This window comes from Drosophila ananassae, chromosome 2L (assembly GCF_017639315.1).
Source record: "Drosophila ananassae strain 14024-0371.13 chromosome 2L, ASM1763931v2, whole genome shotgun sequence".
In the NCBI taxonomy this organism is placed as follows: domain Eukaryota; kingdom Metazoa; phylum Arthropoda; class Insecta; order Diptera; family Drosophilidae; genus Drosophila; species Drosophila ananassae.
The window spans coordinates 1,646,170-1,660,633 of record NC_057927.1 but is presented as its reverse complement, the minus strand read 5'-3'; the positions used below and the strand labels follow the sequence as shown (position 1 = coordinate 1,660,633).

Below are 14,464 nucleotides of genomic sequence, written 5' to 3'. Positions count from 1 at the left end.
ATAGGCATTGGATTCTGAATTAATGACATATTTCTGTATGCAATTAACTATCAAATATTACAGTTTTTTTTTTTTAATTCAATATTTAAGTTTGAGTAAACCTTGAAAATTTTCTACATAAATAAACAGGGAACTGGTCAGTGTCCAAAGTATTTTCTGCACTCCACAGAACGGTCATACTGAACAACAATTTGTTTATATTCTGCAAAAAGGTTGTCCAAATGGCAAATCTTCAGTTAACTCAGGAAAAACTGTAAGTATTCATGCCACTCAGACCTCTTGCAACCTACTGTTCACGTTAATTTTACAAAGTGATGCCCTTCGATCGGAATACCGGCCACGTCGACCGTGCGCTTTGCTCAAATATCCGCGGCCCAAAACGAAACCAGAGTACCAGGCGATATATCCGTGGCTGCTGCCTGACGAAACTGATCCCCACTTTGTCTTCTGTGCTGTGTGTGAATGCCGGCTAAGCTGCAAGCGATCCGATCTTGGAAAACACGAGGGCAGCATCAAACACACGGAAAATTCACAGCGAAAATCCCTGGCTCCCAAACAAGAGCCTGGAACTGATGGAAATGGCGTTATGAAGTGGGAGTACAACGACGAGGAGGAGTGCCAGCTTGCCTATGGTTCGAGAGCCAATCATCCGGATGACGAGGAGGACGAGGGCGACCAGGAAGCCGACTCGGATGGAGAGTGTGATGAGGGTGACGAGGACGAGGGCGAACCGGAGGGGGGTCTGGAGTCCCAAAATGATTTCGAGGCAGAGCCAGTCTCCAAACAGCAGCGGCGCATATCTGAAACAGATTCACAGCAATCTGGCATGCTGGATTACCTGCCTCTTCAGGTAACCATTAATGAATTGCCGGCAGGAGCCGGAACAATATCAGGATCTTCGTTTCCCACTTCCACTTCCAACTCCACTCCCCAACCGCCACCCTGCCGCATTACCATTAAAAAGGTGACGGGACCATTAGGTAACATGGCTGCTCCCACTACGCCGCCCAATCCTGGACTGCCGCAAGAGATCAGTTCAAAAGCTACCATCACGCCCATAGCTGGCAGCTGTTACACTTCCTCCCCTCGGGCCGCACCCGCTTATGCCCCTCGCCAGCTGCACTGCTACCAACCGTCGTCAATTTCTTCTCAGTCCTCTCTGGAGCGCCCACCACGAGATTCCGTGGAACTTTTCTTTGACAGCATTTGCGCCACTGTCAAGAGCCTGCCTCCAAAACTGGCCACCGAGGGTAAAATTCGCGTGATGCAGCTTATTGGCGAGCTAGAGTTGAGAGCCATGGGCGAACAGGAGTCGACTTCTCAGGCCGCCGGACAACCCAGCCACGATCTCGCAGGAACCTCTACCGGGTCACCACCAGAAGCTCCGGGCAGCGGTCAACAGAATGCCACAGTGGCCTCCACCACAAAATGAACGTCAAGCCACGCTCAAATTGACAAATTAGATTTTCTAGGGCTTTCATTTTTTCTGATTTGTTACTTGATTTTCTTTAATAAAGTTATTTATTAGTTGTTGTAGTTTATTAATTTGGTTTTCTTATTATCTTTTCGAAAGGAAAACAACTTTCTTACCTCAATATGTGTAAGATCTCTTGATTAAAATATTTTTCCAATCTTGTGATTAAAAAAATAAAGCCAAAAAGTGTATTAATTTACAAAATTATGTAAAAAGTTTAGAGAGTGAAGGCGAAGAAATAAATGAATTTTGGAACAGTTAATTTTATTTTTCGTTTTTCAGGCTTTAAATTTATGAATGAGCTCTACTCTATGCCTAACTTATAAACCATAAATACGTAGACTTTGAAGAATGTTGTAAATTACTATAAAATTTCAATTTTTCATGGCTTGTCTCCGACTTTTGCACTTTTCCTTATTGAGATATCAATAAGATACCGTATCTCGAGTTCCTGAAGCTAAACATTGTTTCATGATGTCATTTTCCTCACTGACGATCAGTTAACGTCTCGTATACACGATATTACAAATGATCAGATAGTGTGTGTTTTATAAATATTAGTTAAGTAAGCTTTATTGTAAAATAAAAATGATCGAAAACAAGAGCTATATCAGTAAGGCACTTAAGGTTGAGATTGGCAGGGGATTTTCCACATTTAGAACGCCTGTCTGCCCTCCAGCATAGCCTTTCCGCAGTAGAACGGAAACTGCACGCCTTGCAGCAAAATGTCCGCTATGCCCTGGAAATAGTAACGAATCAGTTTAGTTAGTTTTTTCGGGAAAGGGTGTGGGTCGGCAGAAACCCCACGCTAGATATCGGCTCTGTTCATAAGCCCCAGTTGTGTGGCTCTGATAAGTTAAAGTCCCCGTAATGACTAATTGGTTAGAAATCTACATGACTCGATAAGCAAGCCCATACACCACCGCCTTTCTCAGAAAATAACTTACTGTGAGGGCTGGAATGCAGGAAGCGAAGGCATAGACCCAGATGTAGAAGAACGCACAGAAGAAGGCCACGAAGAACGAGATGAACCAGAAGACCAGCAGCCAGAAGATGAACCACAGTGGATTGGGCATCGTGATGTGTGGTGTTGTTTGTTCAGAATGATTCAAGCTGGCGATAAGATAATGAAAGGAATCTTTTTAGTGGGTGGGAACAAAATCATAAAAGCTTATCAGCCGCACGTCCAAATAAAGCGAATCCTATTAAAATGTTAAGTCTCTGCTTAAAATTCTGGAAAAAATTCTTATCATGCAATTTCTTTCAAACACAAATCGTATAAAATAGGTCATCGTTATTACCGTGTCCGATTATAGATGACTTATGGGGTAATACATGTTGGTTACATATGAGTTCAATTAAGTAAAAATATAGAGGTCCTATAATTATTTGTTTTTTTAGGGCGAGAATTATTAAATTCAGGAATTCTTCGCATTACCTTCGTCAGATTTTAATTGAGTAATAAAAAATTTATGAAAAAATTTTACGAACAATCTATTTATACTCAAGTATGTATTGTATGATATGCATACAAAAAAAACCTTAATGAATGCGTTGTCATAGAAATATTATTTAAATATTCAGGTTTTCCACTCCCCAAAAACTGCACTTGCATGGCTTTCTTCTACATTTAGATTTCACTTTTAAGTTCGTGACAAAAATGCGAACAACCATATTGGTTGGGGCTTCAAACTGAGTTTAGAGGCACTGACGTCAAAACTGATTGTGCCCAAAAAAAGGCAGCGGGACAGTCACTGGGGGGGACTCTGAGGCCGAGACCTCGACCGCTGCTATTTCGTTCAGAATTCCATGTTTGACACTGATTAAAGATCGCAAAACAAATGTCGTCATTATGCAAATCGCATTACTATCTAGTATGTACTCGGGGTGTGTCTTCTTAAGTCATCTCTCGCTACCAGCGGGTCATACAAGTAATTGCGAATCACTAGCGAACCGGTTGGCACAATTAACATGGTTCTCGGAGAAATTCGCAAATTTTTAATTAGCCCCAACAAATATAAAACATCTGCACTTTGCGATAATGGTTTTTTGCCGAACTATGCGTAGAGACTCTTTATAAATACTTTGGCGCGCGCCCACGTACGATTGAAAACAGCTTAACAGCCACCAAAACACAAGGTGATAAATTGGTAAAGCAAACAATAACAAACCAACCACAAGATCGGCAGCGAAAGTCGATGTACTGCGTACGAGGTTCCAAAACAGATTGAGAACCCCACAAACCGGCGCAACAAGTTGCAGTTTACCATGCGCCCCACCTCGCTCCACTGTTTCGAGTGGAGCTTCCGTTGGAAGCTTTCGCTCAAGCTCATCCGGCGAGAGCGGATCTAGGAGTTTTAATACTACTTATAGTGAGATTTAAAAATGTCTACAAATTAAAAACAAAATAATTTACATACTTTTTAAGATATTCGTTTTAAGAATTCGATATTCATCTCCAATAACATAGCCTTAGCTACGTGCTGTAGTATGTAGACGTATTTCGAAAATTTGTATACAAAATTAATGTTAAAGTAGTCGCATTTTCATTCCCAGACATTCTTCAGATAATACATCTAGTATTTTATTAAATTCTGTATTCTGCATATCGTATAGACTCTGATTCTTAAAATAGATTTGAAAGAGAACAAACCATTTAACCAAAAATAAGAATTAGATTCCATTTGTATTGTCGGAAAACATATGGAAAAACGATGTAAAACCATTGTGTTGTGGTATCGAAGAATATTGAATAAATAGTGATTGTGATCCCATTATCGAATATTTGGTTGGAATGGATGGTCGGATTTATAAACAAGTCGATTGTTTGAAAAAAAAACAAGCATCTAAACAAATTTTTTAAACTTTCATGTTCGGTGGTAACTATAAAAGTATACGAAAACTGCTTACATTTGAAATCTATAAAAAAAAAGAACTTTTTCAATATATGTACCTATCCATTATGTGTACTTTTTGAACATATTTTTGAATGGGCTGTTATTTTTGATTTCGATGGAAAACCACTTAATCTATTTATTCTAAAAAGTGTTTAGTGTAGTTTTTGAATTCAAATAGTGATTAAGTCTTGCTGATAAGTGTCACCACTCAGATAGCGGGTCTGTGTTCAGAAAGGTTTATATTGCTGATAAGTAGTCTTAGTTCTTAGATTTATGATTTTTATGAACGTTTCTTATAAAATATCTGTATGGAATAAAATCAGTTTTTAAGGCAAACTCATTTGAGTATCATCTGGGGCTCCCCTCAATAAATAGGGATATGTCAATACGAATACGAAGACTAAGGTTTCTTAACTAAAAAACGGTTGAAACTGTTATACCAAAACACTGCGTTACTAGCAACAACTTGGGCACACAGCTGAGGGCTAAAAGCTTTCTGCGGCTTATGCTCAATGTTTTCATATCAAATTTTCTACTATAATATGGAGGCTTAAGCCGAGTGCGAGTGTATGTGCGAGTGTGGCTAGAAAATTTTTCATCCCGGACGCCGACGCGGCTTTTGCAGCTGTTGTTGTGCTTGGCTGCTGCAGCTACTCGGCATTTATTTCTCAGTTCTCCGCATTCTGTTGAGAGTCGTCGGACACGTTGGTTCCCATCTTATCTGCGAACTTATACACTTTCATTGGCGGTATAGTAAAGATTAATTTGAAAAAAAGTAAAATTGTAAATCGGAAGATTTCATTAGTTCTCTTTAGCTGAGCGTAAAGGCTTCCTGTGAAGAAGTGTAGCCTACTTCATGGCTCAAAACAGCTGCGGCAGCCTTTATGCCTCTATGTTTTGTGTGTGTGTGTAAGACCAAGAACAAGCTGTGTTTTGGTGTGTGTGTGTGTGTGTCTGTTTGAAATTCACGCCTAAAACGTGTGCGATCGATTTTCGGGGGTTTGCCAACAAACAAAAACATATGAGTATCTTAGAAGCAGAAACTCTGTTAGTTAGAAAATGTTAAATAAGTCTGTAAATAAAAACATTTACTCAGCTGAGAGCTAAACGCACTCATCAATTTTCAAATAAACAAACAAAGCGGCCACTTGAGATAATGAAATTTTGGGCCTAACCAACAACAAAATCGGCAAGTGCTCTCTCCGAAAGCTTTTTGCCAAAAATACGGAGAGTGGAAAGCCGTACAAAATATATAGAGAGAGAGAGTTGCGTTGCGGCTGTATAACAGTAATACCAAAAGCTGCCAGAGAGCCAAGTAACGGAAAATGGTCAACAGCGCCGCATACTCCCGTTATGTGTGAAAGCCGTCAGAGAGAAAGCCTATGTGTATGTGTGTCTTTCGAACAGTTCAAAGTACGCATTGCGATGGCATTCGGATGAGTGTTTGTGAGAGGACTGAAACGAACTGACACAGGGCGACTAGGGTCACAACAACGGCAACAACAAATTCGGTGTTTTTGGGAGCCTGCGGGGTATGGGCGGCGGAAACCCCCCTATTCAGGAGAAGCTCCGGCCCAGGTGGCTTGGGGCTTCAGTTTAGCTAGAGACATCGTCGTGGTTTGATCAAAGCGGATCGAGCGGTCTAATCCAGTGGTCTTCAGTATAGTGCGGATAAGAAGAAACTGAAATCAAGAGGATTCCTCAATTAAAACAGCTGGCAAAAATACAAGAACTTAAAAAACATAAAATCTAAAGAGAAGTAGTTTCGAAGACAAATCATTTCTCAAATCCAAGCTCCCAAAAACACACTAACACTTTCGACACTACGCCACGCACACACCCATGCATGCATATGGCATAACACACAAGCAGCAAAGGATGTTCGCTAGCCAGATTTGTGTGTGAAAAAAGTGAAGTGAAAGGAATACAGAATATAACCAATACCCGATATATTTTCAGTTCAAAGATTAAACGAGAAATTGGGAGATTTTTAAGTAAATAAAAAACATAAACAGTGTCATGTAGTGAGCGACCCGGGGCAGCATTCACAGCCCAACGCACAAATAAAAAAAAAAAAGGTGAGTTTCGATACTTCCGACCCCTCCATATAAAACACCCCACCTCCTCCTTATTGTTTTCGTTCCCGAATTCCTTGTTCGATTTTCGCATTTAACGATTTTTGATGAGCTCCGTGATCCGTAACAGAATCGAGAGAGGCAGAGACACAAAACGCAAAAAAAAAATGGAAAAACAGTCAGGGAGAGAAAAAACAGGATACCCGGGATTGGAACGGAGTCTTACAAATTCATAATTTGTCTGTTTACATACGAGGTCCTGGTCACTGGTATTGGTGGTTTATCGAGTGACGCTGCCTCAATAACCGTTCGCTTGCCCCACATTTGGCCGCCCAACGAAAGCGAAAAGCCTGTTGGTTTTTTTTGTGGGGCACGTAGGCTCCATAACTTCCGCTCGGTCGGCTCACGCGCACACCTGTACCCACTCTCACACACACTTATACACACCATCTTTTTGGCAACTCACATCGAGGGCAAGCACATTTAAAATTCTGATGAAAAGACACTTTTACTTTATTCCTTCGCTCTATAGCCGCACGGAGAAATATAATCGACGATTTGTGGGCTACATTTTTTCAAGAGGATTCAAAATATTATTTATTTTTTTTAATCCAAAGTAAAGTCGAATAATCCCTGAATAATATGTAATTTGAAATAACTTATTTCATATCTTAACATTATAAACTTTTATCGTACTAGCATAGTACAATCTGATAGGCAAGATGCCGAGTGAACTATAGGATCTTGTATGAAAGTACAATTTGAAAAAATTCGTATATATTTTTCTCACCATGTAGACCCACTACTTTCTTCATTTCTCCCGATTATTGTGCACCCGAGTGCGTGAGTGGGCTTAATTCGCGGTAGAGTGGGTGTAAATATTTTGCTAGATTCCCTGTCGCACACTGTCTGTGCGCCCTGTTGCCCACATGTCGTTTAATTCAACTGTCGATTTATCACACTTAGCCCATACACACTATGTCGTACACCATACAGACACCATGTACCATACTATACTATGTACATACAGGTACTATGTACCATATGCCGCATGGTTATCATGCAGCATCATCATCATCATCTCATGATCGTCGCGTCGTCATCGTGGCTGCGGCTTATTAGATAAAAACGCTGATTAGTTGCTCAGATTCATGCGATTGCGTGCCGGGCTTAGTTTAGGTCGCTTTATGTGCACTTTTGCTCTGTTCAGATTCTTTTTTCTATATTTTGTTGGGGACTATTTACATGTTACTACCAACGATACCCAGATACATTTTTGTGGGAGGTATCTATGGGATAATCAGTTCAACTAGTTTGCTGGGCTTTGATGGGGGTCTGATAGGGGATTTTTATGTATCTGTGAACTGCATTTTTGATTGAGATTTATGTTGCTTTCGTGCACTTGCATAGTACGTTTAATAAAAAATGTGTTTCACTCTTTTCCCCTTTAAAAAAAGGCATTATTTTTGCAGCTTTTCTCTTTCCCATAAAACCTACAATAAAAATTTCAATTTTATATTTTTAAATTTTTGTTTCATAGGCCATAAATTTTACTTTTCCATTATTTTCTATAATATTTTAATATCATGATATACTGTTGACTTTTAGAGCTTTTTTAAGAGAGTGAAATGTTAATTTAGTTTCCCGGCGTATGGTCGTTAATATTTAATCCGGAAATCATCCGAACAGAGTCTACGAGATGGCTTACAATTTCTGGTTAATGAAAAATCAATTCAAAATAAATTGCATTGTTCCTCATATGACAGTTCAAATATAAATGGTAAATAACAATTATTTATCATTGCACAATGTTTAATTTTTCACAATATGTGCAAATATTATGTTATTAATTCCGGGAAAGCATTACACTTTTCCAAAAGCAGGAAAAATATTTGCCTACCAACACAAAAACACACTTAAATGCAATTAATCCAATTTGCAATTTATTTGCCTTTGGGCGTGAGGAATTAAATTTAATTGAATGCTTCTGCTGCGGACTTCCGCTTATCAGTGGCTTATCCACAATCCAGCTCAGCTCGCATGCATTCAAATCCATCAATTCCACGCACAATGCATCCAATCAAGTGAGTTGCAGTTGGGCTTGCAATCTCTTCTGCCACGAGGGACAGTGTCCGGCAAAAGTGACACACAGAAACTCCTGGAGCCTAGATCGAGTTAATTGAATCAGCTGCAAAAAAGTGATTACCTCACAAAGGCAATCATCCGGCGTGGGAACTCCGGCACCGAGTACGGGTCCACTTTGTACATTGGACCAGCACACAAAAAAGAAAACCAAACCAAACACACTCGGCAAACAACACTCCCGTACACAAAGAAAATAACCCAAAGGCGCAAAGCTTAAAGCATGAAACACTTGAGAATTGTTTTACACTTTTCCGTCTGTGTTTGGGGGTTTTTGGCGTGGCATTGTGGGATGTGGGAATTGGGAAAAAATATTTTCCGCTCCGTGAAATAATTCGGGAAACTTTGAAAGCCAAACGGCGAGAAACATTTTCTCCACACTGGGCCACCGAGGAGTTGGGAGCTCGTTCGCCGATCATTGCTGCTCCCCCAGCTCCATTTTGGATGTTTGTACTTGCCGGCGAATCGACAAGCACATAAAACTCATGTACACACGGACATGGATACTTGTATCAGGCAGCCATCACGGAACGCGAAAATATGCAAATAAAATGCCATAAAACAACGCGAAGGACAAGCCAACAGCCGAGCATAAAAAGCCAGCAATAAAATTGAAACAAAGGGGACAGTTTTATACCCTTGGCTAATATGAATATTGAATGACTAGCACAAGCAGGAACCGAGAAAATGTATCTAAAGGTTCTTTTTACGAAGACAAAGTTTTTAGAGAAGAAAAATGACACAAGAGAGTTTCATACAAATATTAAAAAAAAAATGTTTTTTAGCTTTTGTACATTAAAAATGAATCTATCCACTTTCTTTCTTGAGATCCTTTGACCGAGCTGTTTTTATACCTAATAGATGATTTTTTATGCGAGTGAATCAAATCATTTATCATATATACGCATTCTGTGTAGCGTTCCTTGGCAAAGAATGCAGAAAATTCTTTTGTTAACGGACAAGCAAGCACTTCAGGAGCTTTGTAAATGGGTCATTGCTCGTCCGTTGGAGCAGCATTAAAACGCAATTTTATTGCATACCCTCGGGGGCTTTGGGCCAGCCATCATTGTCTTAAGGGGCCGTCCATGACGATGGGCGACGGGCGACAACAGCCCCAGCTCCTGGTTGGATGAAGCCAGGACAATGTGAAGCAAAACGAAGCCCAGGACAAACACGCAACACAAACGGAAAGCGACGGGAAACAGACGCAATCCGGGCAAAGGGAATTGTTTAACATTAGTTTTATGCGATTGTTTTTATTTGTCTGTGCTTTGGCTACTTTTATTAGTTTTCCTGCGGTCTGACTAGCCGCTGTGTGCTCTGCGATGTGTTGTTCCCTCTTGGCCATTGCCCGGCGATAATAACGCGATTTGTTGTCTGCTGCAGTCTCATTAGGTTTTATTGGATCCGCCATGGAGAATCAGTTGCAACAGAATGCGCAAGTACACGACCCTAGTATCCTTCTAGTAGAAAGGCTAGTAGTAGGCTAATAGAAAATAAGTGATATTTATGAAACAATTTATTCACTTTATTCGTATAAAGTTTAAAGAACAAATATCTTGTCTAAGAGATTTCTTAAAACGGTTTTTTCAGCGAAAAAATCAAAAAAGAATCTTTTAAAGAAGCTCTTAAACCCCTTATTGTGATCTGTGGACTGAAATGCGCATCAGTATATACGAATATAAGCTTCCACTTTCTGCGCCATTTTTACATGCAGATAATCACTTATGAGCACACTCCGACACACAGACTCACTCCGGCACACATACGGTGTGCGCCCGTGACGTGTCCTGGGAATAAGCCGCTTGACGTGCGTCTCTGTGTGGGGCCTGGTGCTCTGGTGCCTTTGGGCTGTACGGTTGGGCATTAAAAGTAACCCAGGGTAAAATAAAAGCAAGTGCCAAGTGTGGCGCATGTGCCACTCAAAGGCAAACAGATGCGAAGTTCTGCTGAGTCTTGGGGAATACGTATACGCGGCGTATACGCGATATTAGTGTGATTGTATTCGCCAGGCTTGCCTGGCAAATCGTTCGTTCAGGTTCTTGTTTTTATTATTGTCGCCCCTGCCAGCTTTGGCTTTGCTAAACATGCACAGATTAAAGTTGAATCACGTTTGCGATTTGAAAAGTACTTGTCCTACTTGTGTTCTTGTTAGTATTTCTTTTCCTAAATGTATTGCAGTCGTTATTATTTATTGCCTATTTACTCTTCGTCGAGTACTTCCTTTCGAGCTATTTTTAATCACCCATTAAGATAATAAGATGGATTGAAACGCGAAACCGTAATCAAATTTTAATTATAATTAATGATTTTACTCGAATTGCGATTAAATCTGCAAAACCAATATATTTACTCCATTTGTTCAACTTAAGTGCATGTAAGTGCATTCGAATGTGGTGCAAAATATATATTTTTTTAATCAACCTTAATTGCATAAGCCAGACTAATTGACATGCGCCGAGTCAACATAAATAATAAATAACTTTGTAATTATTGTAACAAATTAAAAATTATTGATGCGTATGCCAATTAAAATTCAATTTAATTTCCAACGCGTTTTCCACTTAATTTTCCGCTATTGTTACTGCTCTTGTCCGCAGTGATTGCTGTAATTGTTGATGTTGCTTTAGTTGTTGTTATTGTGGCTGCAATTTGGTTGATGCCATAAATTGAATAACTCAGGCAAGTGCACACGAGCGAACACTCCGCCATGATATGGCTGGCCGGTCGCCAGGTCTCGGTTCCATTTCTCACAGCCGCCCCATCATCCTAGATTGTAGCCATCATCCTGCGCCCGGCGCCCTGCACCCTCCGCCCTGCGCTCTGATTATTGTAATGAGCAGTCCAATTAAAATTCTTACGCACTCATGAATCTAATTATCGGCAGAGGCAGCGGCAGAGGCTGGTTCAAAGGCAGCTAGGGGCTGGTAGACCCTCGACTATCGTCTATTATCATCACATGCATCGGCATCGGCCTCAACAACATCAATACTGATTGTTGACTGGGTTGTTTCTGTTTTTGTTCATAATGGTGCACTGATGCATATTGCATTATGCAGCCTGAATAGCTTGTTTGGAGTCAAAGTAGCATGTTCACCTGTCCACATGTCGTATGCGTAATGTGTTTAGAAAGCACCGGATGCTGCTGTTGATGATGTTCCTTCCAGTAATTAACCAGCTTGGGGCCAGGACACGAGCAGACGTGAACGTTGCTATTTTCCCAGCATTGTTGCGGAGATTTTCTGGTCGGCAAAGGCTAGGACCCGGTCTGGAAGCATACATATATGAATGTTACATGCCGTCCTTACGACCATGACGTCAAAATGGCCGGCATACTGGCTTTGTGTTGTGTGGTAGATGGATGGTAAATGGTTGCCCTTTGGCACTGCTGCCCCAAAGGCGAACCGCTTTTATTTCTTGCGTCATTTTGTATGAAAGCGGCACTCACATTTGACATTTTACAGCATCCCCAGTTGAAAGGAACGTTGGCTTTTCATAATCAGCCAGACCAAAATGAAAACAACCAGTTGGGTACTAAGGCGTATACTCGATATTTAATATGTTATATTACTATTTTGTACCAAAATTTAAGTAGTTATTACTTGCCTAGTTGATAGGAAGTTGTAGTATCTTTTCTACTGTCGCCCAGGCATGAAGTTCATCTGCGGATTTTATTTAAAAGGTTTTGCATTCGTTGTAGGTTAACGACTTCATATATTTCATAACCAAATACTGGCCAAGAAATACATAAATAAGAAGTGAAACTGTCATAAATTCAAGCCGGGACTTGCGGTGCACGTTTTCGGATCGTGTGCCGAGTACGTGTTCCAGGGACTCCCCAAGACTCCCCTTAGGTTACTTAATATGAAACTTTTGTCCCAGAAACCTACACGTTCTCTTGCGTGAGAGTGTAGGAGCGTCCGATTTTGTTAGCCTGAATTTTTGGAGGCAGGAGCCGTCAGAAATGGCGACTTCGCTTGAGTTCAGCTCAGCTGCTTGCTTTTGGCTGTTGACTTGTCATTTTCCCGATTATTGATTTTTATTTTGGCTTTAAGTGCAGCACACCCACGGGTAACCCGAGTATTCCAAGACATCGACACCAAGGGCAGGTGCGGCCGGGACGAGGAGGGTCGGGTGTGAAGTCCCAAAGTACGTTAGTGTGGGTGAGGCAGGCACGTGTGAGCCATGAACTCGACTAAGAGAGATTCACACATGTCCTGGGAGGCACTGAGAAAAGAACTTGCCACAGAATATTTATTTGTATTTTTATATAAAGATTGGGCTTCTCTTTCAAGAAGCTTATGTGAGTAAAGACTTGGAGCCGTTCGTGATTCCTATATCCATATACGTTTTAATTTTTATTAAGTTTAAATAATATAATGGAATATTGAATAAAATTAGATCCATATAAGGATAAATCAATTTTTTTGCTGTGCTTGTGTGTCTGGGAATGAAAATGGAAATGAGATGGTACGGGACGGCAACTGAGGTCCGGGGCTGGGATGACGATGGCCACGACGACATGGCTGTGGTGATATCATCAAGGTCAGTCACACGGGCGCAAGCGGAGGCAAGTGGAGCGGCAACCTGAATAAGTCGCGCTAAATTGAGCGTCTCAGCGTTAACGAGCCCCGGTGACGGGCGAGAGCCACTAAAGCCGAACTCGTGCACCGGACGTAGCCGGGCGGCACTTCCCTCCCACTAGTGCCAGTGCCACTAACACAGCCACCTCCGGACTCCTACTAGATGTCCCACTACCCTCCTTTTCCCTCCTCAAGGGTCACTCCAATCGCCACAGCCGCCACATGCGGCGCCATGCAATAAAAAGCAAGCGCCACTGGCTCCCGGTTTTTGCGCCTCATGCTGTGCAATTTTGACGTTTAAGTGGGGCCTGCGTTTAGTTTTCCCCAAAAAAAGTCTTTAAAGAGCCAAATGGCCAGAAATTCATGACCGATTTAATTCTTGCTTTTAATGACCAGAAAACTGTTTTAATTATTTTATATTTTTTTTGGAAAGATTAACCCATATGAATTGCAAGCGAGGGAACTGATTTCTCAGCACTCCTCACACCCTTGCGGCCACGCCCGTGCTTTTATTTTATAGTTCGCCTGGCGCCAGACATTCGCCTAATGGCCGAGAAGGAGAGAGGCCTGTGATCGGAGTCCTGCCGCCTGGCAAATGAAAAGGTCAAATGGTCAGTCAAAACTTGATGATGATTGTGTCTCATTAAAGCATATGGCCATGTTTTTTTCGAGGGTTTAATGATTGCGTGGAAGTTTATAGGCCGGAAGAGAATGCAGGGAAATGCCCTGGAAAATATTGAATAGGATTTCCCCATCGCGATACGCACTCTCGTGCCAGGACTCTCCACTAATGATTGTTCAGCTCTCCTAATAATCAAAAGTTCCATCTCAAGTGCCATCCACCATCTTGGCCACAATTAGAGCCAATAGTCCTTTAGGTATACGGCCTTTTATAGACACCTGTCTCTCACACCTTGACTTTGTCGTTTGGTATCAATTAAGCCTGCCTGCCTGCCCGTCTTTGCCCTCTTCAACTCGTCAATTAAACCATACACATTTTGGAATGTACACTTGGAAAAACAATTTAATATGAAAAAGAAAAGTGACTTAGTTTTCAATTTGAAGATATATTTATAGAAATTATTGTTTCGTTGTTAAATATTTTCTATAAAAATGTTGTTTTGTTCTGATAATATTGTTTCTTAAATTTAGATCCTTAGATATTTTTTTGATGGTAAAACAAAAACACAAAAAGAGGGCTAAAAGAATAGTAGAAACAACATGAATGCCAAACATCAGAAACTCGTAAACAAAAATGAAAACACAAACAAAACACAGTCAACTTTCCGTCTA

The 14,464-nt window shown here is 40.9% G+C and overlaps 3 protein-coding genes across 7 annotated transcripts in view; 2 read left to right on the top strand and 1 right to left on the bottom strand.

Annotated features, from left to right (window-relative positions):
- Positions 1–131: 131 nt before the first annotated feature.
- On the top strand, positions 132–1,541 carry LOC6500182 (protein suppressor of variegation 3-7). Its single transcript, XM_001953035.4, has 2 exons — positions 132–253; positions 313–1,541. The coding sequence occupies exons 1-2, from the start codon at positions 222–224 to the stop codon at positions 1,430–1,432; spliced, it is 1,152 nt and encodes a 383-aa protein (XP_001953070.1). The 5' UTR covers positions 132–221; the 3' UTR covers positions 1,433–1,541.
- A 475-nt stretch (positions 1,542–2,016) lies between these two features.
- LOC6500370 lies at positions 2,017–3,748 on the bottom strand. Of its 2 annotated transcripts, none has more exons than XM_014911030.3 (3): positions 3,650–3,748; positions 2,422–2,587; positions 2,017–2,213 (listed from the first exon to the last, which is right to left on the bottom strand). In XM_014911030.3, exons 1-3 carry the CDS (start codon positions 3,742–3,744, stop codon positions 2,130–2,132), a joined length of 345 nt encoding a protein of 114 aa, XP_014766516.2. In that variant the 5' UTR covers positions 3,745–3,748; the 3' UTR covers positions 2,017–2,129. The 2 variants fall into 2 exon arrangements, with proteins under 2 accessions (XP_014766516.2, XP_044574196.1); XM_044718261.1 differs by having other exon boundaries at positions 3,646–3,689.
- A 1,283-nt stretch (positions 3,749–5,031) lies between these two features.
- LOC6500183 (acetylcholinesterase) overlaps positions 5,032–14,464 on the top strand; it is a 36,947-nt gene continuing 27,514 nt past the window's right edge. Inside the window, exons 1-2 of one of the 4 annotated variants that reach the window (XM_014910930.3) lie at positions 5,032–5,119; positions 6,331–6,449. The gene's annotated coding sequence lies outside the window, so the exon portion shown is untranslated. Of the gene's footprint in view, positions 5,120–5,933; positions 6,450–14,464 lie in introns of those variants that run through there. The other 3 variants (XM_032450027.2, XM_032450028.2, XM_032450026.2) reach the window with 3 other exon arrangements.